This window comes from Bubalus kerabau, chromosome 6, assembly GCF_029407905.1.
Source record: "Bubalus kerabau isolate K-KA32 ecotype Philippines breed swamp buffalo chromosome 6, PCC_UOA_SB_1v2, whole genome shotgun sequence".
Classification (NCBI taxonomy): domain Eukaryota; kingdom Metazoa; phylum Chordata; class Mammalia; order Artiodactyla; family Bovidae; genus Bubalus; species Bubalus kerabau.
The window spans coordinates 14,134,701-14,144,640 of record NC_073629.1 but is presented as its reverse complement, the minus strand read 5'-3'; the positions used below and the strand labels follow the sequence as shown (position 1 = coordinate 14,144,640).

The following is a 9,940-nucleotide window of genomic DNA, read 5'->3' as shown; positions in this document are numbered from 1 at the left end:
AGATGGGGAAACAGTGGAAATAGTGTCAGACTTTATTTTTTTGGGCTCCAAAATCACTGCAGATGGTGACTGCAGCCATGAAATTAAAAGATGCTTACTCAGAGACATTACTTTGCCAACAAAGGTCTGTTTAGTCAAGGCTATGGTTTTTTTCAATGGTCATGTGTGGGTGTGAGAGTTGGACTGTGAAGAAAGTTGAGCACCGAAGAATTGATGCTTTTGAACTGTGGTGTTGGAGAAGACTCTTGAGAGTCCCTTGGACTGCAAGGAGATCCAACCAGTCCATTCTAAAGGAGATCAGTCCTGGGTGTTCTTTGGAAGCACTGATGCTAAAGCTGAAACTCCAATACTTTGGCCACCTGATCGGAAGAGTTGACTCATTGGAAAAGACTCTGATGCTGGGAGGGATTGGGGCAGGAGGAGAAGGGGACGACAGAGGATGAGATGGCTGGATGGCATCACTGACTCGATGGACATGAGTTTGAGTGAACTCTGGGAGTTGGTGATGCACAGGGGGGCCTGGCGTGCCATGATTCATGGGGTTGCAAAGAGTCGGACACGACTGAGCGACTGAACTGAACTGAACTCCTTGGAAGGAAAGTTATGACCAACCCAGACAGCATATTAAAAAGCAGAGACATTACTTTGCCAACAAAGGTCCATCTAGTCAAAGCTATGGTTTTTCCAGTAGTCTTGTATGGTTGTGAGAGTTGGACTATAAAGAAAGCTGAGCGCTGAAGAATTGATGCTTTTGAACTGTGGTGTTGGAGAAGACTCTTGAGAGTCCCTTGGACTGCAAGGGGATCCAACCAGTTCATCCTAAAGGAAGTCAGTCCTGAATGTTCATTGGAAGGACTGATGTTGAAGCTGAAACTCCAATAGTTTGGCCATCTGATACGAGGAGATGACTCATTGAAAAGACCCTGATACGGGAAAAGATGGAAGGCAAGAGGAGAAGGGGACAACAGAGGACGAGATGGTTGGATGGCATCACCGACTCAATGGACATGAGTTTGAGTAAACTCTGGGAGTTGGTGATGGACAGCAAGGTTGGCGTCCTGCAGTCCATCGGATCACAGAGAGTCGGACATGACTGAATGACTTAACTGAACTGAACTAACTACTTATTGTGAATATAGATAATTGTTTTTACTACTTTTCTCTTTTAACCTTCTTCCTAGCTTTGTGTATGGATGATTTCTTATCTTTTCTATATATCTGCCTTTGCTCTTTAGCTTTTTCCTTTGTAGTTTTTATATTTCTAGTTGTGGTCTTTTCTTATTTTGCTTAAAGAGGGTCCTTTAACATTTGTTGTAAAGCTGGTTTGTTGGTGCTGAACTCTTTTAGAACTTGCTTGCCTATAAAACTTTTGATTTCTCCATCAAATCTGAGTGAGAGCCTTACCAGGTAACGTGTTATTGGTTGTAGGCTTTTCCCTTTCATCACTTTATCATGCCACACCCTCTGACCGACAATTTCTCCTGAAAAATCAGCTGATAGTCTTATGTGATTTCCTCTGCACGTAACTTGTTGCCTTTTCCTTTTTGCTTTTAATAGTCTCTATTTATCTTTAGTTTTTCCTGTTTTAATTACAGTATGTCTCAGTGTAATTCTCTTTGGTTTATCATCCTTTGTACCCTGTTCTTTCTAGAACTGGATGCATGTGACCTTTTTAAGATTATGGAACTTTTCAGCTACTATGTCTTCAAGTATATTCTATAACCCTTTCTCTTTCTTTTACTCTTTTGGGACCCCCTGTAATGTGAATGCTAGTATGCTTGATGTTGTCTCAGAAGTCTCTTAAAGGGTCTTAATTTAAATATTTTTCTTTTATCTATTAAGCTTGAGTGATTTCCATTCTTCTCTTTTCCAGTTTGCCGATTTTTTTTTTGTAGCATCTAATCTATTATTGACTCCTTATAGTGTAATTTTTAGTTCAGTTATTATGTTTTTCAGTTCTGTTTGGTTCTTTTTAAAAAAAAATTATTTGGTCAACATCTCAGGTGTTCATGCATTTTTTCTTCTGAACTAAAAATTACACTATAAGGAATCAACAATAGATTAGAACATTTAATGTTCATAGACTCTGTTCAGTTTAAATATATAAAGATGTACTTTACTATTTTTATTCCTAAATAGTATCCCTTCATGTAGATAGATTACAATTTATTTAATCAATATAATATAGTGGGCAAGATCAGGGACCTTAGAATCTGACTCCAACATTTAAATCATAGTTTTGCCCACTTAATAGCTATGTGACCTAGGGGAAGTTTATTAACTTATCAGTGTTGCAATTTCCTGGGAATAATAATGATATTTGTATACTAGCATTTGCAGGTTACTTTTTGAAACTTGATTTGCACATTTGTTTTAGAGGAAAGCCTAGATTAAGTACATATTGCCTCAATCTTATGATGAGTGCTATAGATAAAACAGAGCAGGGAGGAGTGAGGAGGTGCCAGAAGGGTATGGTATTAAATAGGGAGGTGAGGAAGACAAAATTTGTGCAAAGACCTGAAGAAGGTAAGGGAATGAGATATATAGATGCTGGAATAAGAGAATTCTAGGCAGAAATAAAGACTCTGAGGCAGGAGCATGACTGTTGTGTTAAATGTATAGCAAAAAGCCCAATGTCCTAGAGGGGATTAAGGAAAGAAGGGAGTGTGGGAGATGGGGTCAGGTGGTGTAGGGCTTGCGGGAAAAGTGGGAGTGAAAGAAGAATACTCAGCTCAGGAGTAATGAAATGAAACATGTTTGAAGGGATCACTCTTGATGGTATCTTGTGAATAATCTTTAAGGGACCGGGAACAGAAACAGAGAGACTCTGAGACTATTGCAGTAGTGCAGATGAGAGATGATTGTCATATTGGATCAAGTAGGTAGTGACAGGTAGTTATGTGTATGTGTTTATATATATAAAATGAAAAGATAATCAGTATTTGCTGAGAGAGTTTGGGGTATAAAAAAAGAATGAAGTCAAGGGTGACACCAAGGTTGGGTACCCAGGACAAAAGGGAGAAAGATAACATTTACTGAATGGATGCATATGGAAAGTATGTCTAGCGAGTTCAAATTTAAACATTTTACACATCCAAATGAAGATGTCATGTAAGTAGTAGATATTTTAGGTAGACAATGTGGTTAAAAGAATAAGAGAATAGAATACAAGAAACTTAATGAAGATTATCTCAAAGGGACATGGTGATTGGTTGGGTGTCTGGGATGAGGGAGAAGGAGTCAAAATGAATGAAATTATGATTCCCTGTGACCCAAATCATTTACACTCAGGACACTTTGTGGAAGTACTTAATATCTTTGGATTATATGTCTTCATTTGTATGATAGAGATCTTTGCTCACAGAATTGTTAAAGGCATAAATGAGAGACTTACAGAAAGTTTATTGAATGTTGAATGATTTTATGAATAACATTGCAAAGGGGAAGCTGGTTTGAAGATGAGGTGATGACATCCACACATACCTTACAAGGAGAGACAGAGACCCAAGGGGAAGAAACATCTTCCCTTAAAATGTCTCATCTGCATCAGAAATCAAGGTCTCTCATTCTATGTTTCCCATCCACCAAGGCCACATTGGCCACTTCAGGAGTAATTCCTTTTTAACCACCAGCTGCTCCATATCAATGAGGATACTAAAGCACCTCAGTCAGAGTCTGGGATCCTTGGGAGAGAAAAAGCTGGAGGATATTCCCACCTGAATACTTGAGAATTCCAAAGTCTTCAGTGACTAATGTGAAGGGGCAAGCTATGAACTTTGTTAGATTCAGGTTTTGCTGTACCACCAACTAGTTTGAGATACTGGTTTTCTGTTCTGCAAAATGGGAATAATAATACCAACCTTAGAGTGTCATTGTTAGAATTAGAAGAATAATATTTCTAAAATGCATGGAACAAACCCTGGTTCATTACAGGTTCAGAAAAAACCAGTCCCTTCATTTTATTTTTTTCTAATTTTGGTGGGGGTGGGAATGGCTACTGGATGGTCCCATCTTACAATGCTCTTGGGCTTATGGGCACTGATGCCCAACCATGATCAATTACCTGAGAAGTCCACTAGGAGATGGAGCCTATCTCTCCCTCAGTTTTCTGCTCCACCTGAGGGACAGGAGATCAGAAATAGTGTCCTATTACAGATCTCCCACCGCCTCCCTCACCTGTTCACCATCCAGCAGGCTCTTAGTATTGCCTCACAATGTTCAAGCCCTGAGCAGGGACCATGTTTAGACAGTCTGAAGGCAGATATGAGGCAGCTGAACTGAGGTGAGCAAGGAGGAGAACCAAGTGACCCAGGAATCTGGGTCAATTTAGAAATCACAGCAACTCACACTACTAGATCAAGCCCACTTCTGACCCAAGAGCTGGGACCCAAGGTAGGAAGCAGGGGATTCCAAGAGGTGGAGACCTCCAGAGAAAGGAGAAGCTCCCCCACACCATAGTGCAGCTGAAACAGGTCTTCGGGGAGTGTGAGGCTGTCAGTGGAGTGGGGATGTCCCCACCTCCAACCTCTGGGACAGGTGGGGTTGCCGGAGGTCATCAGGTCCATCTTTGATTCCCTTTTAGACTCACTACCAGAAAAATCTTCAGCAACCTCTTCTTTGGGTCTCAGTCTGCTGAGTCCCCCTGGGAGTTGGGAAGAACGGTTGCTCAGACCTTTTACAGGCAGAGGGGCTTGTCCTTGTCTCCTTGGCACTGGTTTCCTGTGGCCCCAACACCCTTCTGAGGAAGCCCTAGGTGAGTCTAGCAGGGAAGACTCATGACCAATCTCATGGCAGACTGTGATAGGGCCTCAGTTATGTGTTTGAAAAGATCAGTATAGGAGAGACCATGTCTAAACCTCTGTGAACCAGACAGGCTTCATGGAACATGTGGTTAGGAAGAGGGCTTTGGGCAGGATGGTAGGGTTCCAATAGTCAGGGGTGGGAGCAAGGAGCCGGAAAGGGAACCATTATTCCTGACAGAAGGATGTGAGTGAGCCAAAAAGAGGCTGACCTAGAGACTGAGGCCAGCAGGACTCTTCAATAGAAGCAACTGGAGAGGTCTGGTTCAGATCTTCCCACAAAATTCACTCTTCCTATCCCCTGGAAGCCTCATCAAGGATGGTCGGAGGATACTGACATCCATCTTCATGACCAAGTACTCTTATTCCAGAAAGGGACTGGCTAGAGCTATTTTTCTAAGAATGCAACTCCTGACTTTGAGGTTTTAGGATTATTTTCTGAGAAAAATAAGTCTTGGAAAGGGGTGAAGTGGCACAGATTCCTCTTTCAACTTTAAAGGAAGCTGGGTTTGGGGCCCTTGGGCCGAGTTGAGACCAAACTCCAGGTTAACACAGGTAGCCAAGAATAAGATATATAATGTACAGTAGACACTCTTCCCAAGACTTCGCTCTGTGTGAGGCACAAAGAAAGCCTCAGGCCAGTCCTCTGTGGGCTCCCACCTATACGTGATGCCTCCATGGACCCCCAGCTCAGCATCCAACACAAAGGTCTTAACTCCTTCCTCTGTGGCATGGACCATCTCCACACAGTCTCCATGCCTGGAGTCATGTTCTCAGAAAGACATACACCAACCACACATCAGAGGCTATGGGGATTAACACAGTCAGGAAGGTCCTTTTTGGGAAGCTTCAGGAGGAGAGGGGTCAGAAGTTGAGTCAATGGCAGAGGAGGAGTGCTTGCTCTGCAGCTGTGAGGATCCTTAGTGGGAGGACAGCTTGGAGAGGCATCAGAGGAAGTGGTAGGACCACATAGGCCCAGGGAATGGTGGCCAGGAGAATCAGAGTACAGCAAACCAAAGGCTGTACTGGACCAGCTGGAACTGGACCAGAGGTGAGAGGCAGGTGTCTGCAGGGATCAAGCTCCTGGTGGAGTTGTCCTGGGAATGTCAGTTCTTCTGTTTCCTCCAATTAAGTTATCTTCACGGCATGACCTGGCTTACAGACTTCACTGTAGATAGTAGTGAGAGGTACCCTTTCTTTCAGATGCTGTTCTCTGATAACCTGGGAATGCAAGACAAAGGGTTCCTGAAACAGCCGAGGGATAGAAGAGCCCTAGAAGGATCAGAATAGAACCGGTGGATCACATGCAATACTTATGAATTCCCCTAAGTGCCCAGCATTATATTGGTCCCAAGTGCAAATTTTCTTAGTTAACATTGTTGACTGTCTGGAAAGTGTTAAAGAGGCAGTAGGAACAGAAACATCAGTGACAAGATTTGACAAACTCAGGCCAGGCAGTGAGAGACCTGGGAGAGCACACAGCCCAGCTCTCACCTTGTTTGAGCTCTCTTGAGATTTCTGCTGGCTCAGCTCTACATACTGGATGCTATCATCATCATCATCTTGTGATCTTGCACCTGAGAGACAGGCAGAGTGGAGGTTGAATCTGAGCCTTGGAAATCTGCACCCTCACCCACTGCTATGGACACAGACCATGGCCAGACCTACTAAACCCTCTGCAGGGACATTCTAAGGGAATAAACTGTAGGAGAAAGGATATCAAGAATGCAGTGAGAAAGAGAGGTTTGTGGGCATGGAAGGAGAAGGGAAACCTGCCTCTTCCAGTCTCCATCTTCTTCCTACGTATCTTCCAAAGGTACAGTCCGCCTCCGAGGATCAACAACACAGCCACAACTGCCCCAAGGATGCCTGGCAAGAGTTCAGCAATGACCAGATTGGCTGAATCTGTTTTCCTCAAACACAGAGGGCAAATAAGTTAAAGTCAAGAGAGAGCTTGAGATATTCATTGCCAAAGGAAGATAGACAGCAGGTGGAGAAGTCTAAACAATTCTGGTTCAGAAGCTGAAGAGGGAGGAGTATAGCAGTTTCTTTCCTTCAACCAGGTCCTAAGCTCCTGCTTGGTGACAGGGGTACTGAGACGAGTAAGATGGGGTGGAGAGGACTGAGGAAATATCTAAGTCTGCTAGCCAGAGGGATTGCAGTAAAACAGAGCTTTACCCCTTGCAAAGAGGTCCTCAGGGAGGGCTTCCCAGAGGAGGTGATGCATAAACCGACCTTGAGGGATGAGCAGCAGTTTCCCAGATATTCACGGTGGGCACAGTATTCCAGGAAGGAGGGATGCCACATTTGGGAAATGGCAGTATCTAAAGCCAGCCCCTGGGAGTTGCCAGCACCTTATTGCAGCAGGCAGGACTGGGCAGGGAACGAGATGTAGGTGAGGGGAATTAGTGAGGGCTTGTGGGTAATGCTGAGTATTGAAAATCACCTGACACTCTAGCCTTGGGGTAGACAGGTCCAATTAACAGATGTTTTAAGTGATCCTGACATTTCAGACCCCTGCACCAGCTCATGGAGGATGGTTTACAGAGGGTGAGACTGCACACAGGATAAGGTTATTCATTCATTCAGTGCAACTTTGATTACATAAACTTTGGCCAGAAGCTTGTGCTTGCGCAGGGATTCAAAGAACAAAACATGGCTCCTGCCTTCATAGTGTTCCTGCCCATGGAGGAGACAAATCCATAAACAGATAATCAGCACTCAGCATAGGGGTGGCCACAGACACCCCGAGGGAGTCGATGCCTGAAGGCAGGATGGCTACAGCATTGCAGGGCTCTGTGCAAAATGAAAAGGCAGACTCCTTCTTAAAAAATTATGAAAATTTCAAGACATCAGTAGATTTTTAGACAAATTAGCAGATTTTTAGACCAATCATGGGGCCTACCTTAGGGCAGGGCCATGTGTGAATGCATTTTCACATGCCCACATATCTGCAGTGGCTGAGGAGAATCCTCCATGAAGTATGAGACAGGAAGTCAAGGATACAGGGTGAAGAAGGGCTGATGGTCAAGAAAACAACATGCCCAGAGGTGCAAAAACTTGCAAAAGCAGGGCACATTCTGGAATGACAAACAAGGAATTCAGTGGTAAGTGTATAAATAAGATCAGAAATGTGGACAGAGGAGCGTCTGAGCCTCTCCATGACATCCCACAGGAAGTCATGGAGGTCAGACTCGAAGAAAAGCCACAAATGACCCAGTGTGATTACTTTCCTGAAGACCATGCTGAATGCACAATGGATGTTGGATAGTGGTGGAGAGAGGCACTGAAAAACGACTACCTGGACTAGCAGGGGCAAGCAGTTTACAGTAGGTCATGGATGTGAGACACACTGAAAAGCAAAAGTAAGTTGAATGTTTTTCCTAGATTACTGTATGAAGTGGCCAGGTAGAAAGCAGTGCTAAGAAAATGGTGGGAAGAAAAGCCCTGAACCCCCAGACCTCAGTGCTATGTGAGCTCTGAAAATGCTCCTCCCCTCTGGCAGATTGCACTCACCATGGACACAGACTTCCCCAAGGTTGAAGGAGGCATTTTTATATTCCCCCGGGTTGCTGACCACACAGACGAGGCTGGCATTGGGCTGGCCTCTAGGAAAGCTCACAGCCAGGATGTTGGCTGATGAGTTGCAGGCTGGTTCTGATGTCCTTCTCTGCTCCCATTCTCTGGGGAGGCCCTTGTTCTCCCAGGTCACATTCAGATCGTCTGTGGCCCCAGAGGCTCTGCACTCCAGGGTGACGTTGCACCAGTCTGGTGTGATGGATGTTGATCCCACCAGAATCTGGGGAGAGGGCACGGGCTCTGGGGTAGGAGGCAACAAAAGAATTAAACTTCACATATGTGGAAAACTTTACATGCCACAGTTTAATATCTATTACCTCATTGAAACCAAGGCATATAAGGAAGCTTTATAAAGAAAGTGAAGGAGTGAGTGATAGTTGCTCAGTCGTGTCGGACTCTCTGTGATCCCATGGACTGTAGCCTGCCAGTCACCTCTGTCCATGGAATTTTCCAGGCAAAAACATTGGATTGGGTTGCCCATTTCCTTCTCCTATAAAGCAAGTGGGTGCATTTTATACTTAAAACATAATTTTCCTAAAGCTGAATATTCACCAAGAGCTTGAAATGGGGCTATTGGGTTAGGCCCTATGTAATTTCACTAAGTTTCACAAGCCTTAAGAATCATCCACAAGAAAATAAAATTTGCATTCCATTTTCTTAGGGCCTATTATTTTTTTAAAATTGGATTTTTCCCAGAAGAGCAAGAAGCTTGGGAGCTTGGGACAGAAGGGCTTGTCCTGCTTCATGGCCTGTGTCTCCAGCTGAGATGAAGCATGGGACAGCACAGATCTTATGGAAAAGGACATCTGGTTAGTTCTGGAAGGCCAGAGAAAGGCACTAGGCTCCCAAAAGTAGAGAGGCATTTGTGGGAGATGCAGTGGTAGTAACTAGGAATGACACTTCCAAGTGTGGTTAGAACATTCTACTGAAATTGTGGTATAGACAGGAAGAAAAGTGACAGATTTACCAGCTGCCTTAGAAATCCCATGGGGACTTATGAGTTGTCTTCTCCATAGAAGGATATTTCCCTATGCAGGGAGGATCTTTAGGAAAAGACAGAAGACAGTGTTCACTAAATGGGTTCCTTAATAAGCATTACAGTGTAAACTTTCTCTACGCTTATGTAGCATTTAAGAGCTAAATTGTGGTGTCTTTTCTGAGCGAGGCCATTAATGGATTGGCTCTGAGCGAGAAGACAGTGTACAGGGGGTTCTAACTACACTTGGATTTCCAAATCATGGTAGAATAATGGACCCTCAAAGATGTCCATGTCTTAATCCATGGAACCTGTGGTTATGTTACATTACATGAAAAAGGAGAATTAAGGTAACAGATAGAATGAAGGCTGCTAATCAGTTGACCTTAAAATTGTGAGATTATTCTGGATTATCTGGATGGGCAAAATGCAACCATAAGTTTCCTTGAATGAGAAAGAAGGCACGGATGCCAGCAAGACACTAGGATATATGACTTAACAACTATCCATGGTCAGAAATAACTCTATGAGATCTTCAGAGTTCAGGTGGGGGGCTCCAACACTTTGATGGACCAAAAATCCTAGG

At 43.8% G+C, this 9,940-nt stretch overlaps 1 protein-coding gene across 3 annotated transcripts in view; it reads right to left on the bottom strand.

Moving 5' to 3' along the window:
- Positions 1 to 3,389: 3,389 nt before the first annotated feature.
- The window catches only part of LOC129654585 (SLAM family member 5-like), a 28,942-nt gene continuing 22,391 nt past the window's right edge, over positions 3,390 to 9,940 (bottom strand). For 2 of the 3 annotated variants that reach the window (XM_055583901.1, XM_055583902.1), the window contains exons 4-7: positions 8,316 to 8,618; positions 6,576 to 6,704; positions 6,294 to 6,376; positions 3,390 to 6,020 (exon numbers count right to left, since the gene is read on the bottom strand). In XM_055583901.1, coding sequence (XP_055439876.1) covers positions 5,928 to 6,020; positions 6,294 to 6,376; positions 6,576 to 6,704; positions 8,316 to 8,618 — 608 coding nt within the window. In that variant the 3' untranslated portion in view covers positions 3,390 to 5,927. The remainder of the gene's footprint in view (positions 6,021 to 6,293; positions 6,377 to 6,575; positions 6,705 to 8,315; positions 8,619 to 9,940) is intronic. The other variant, XM_055583903.1, reaches the window with a different exon arrangement.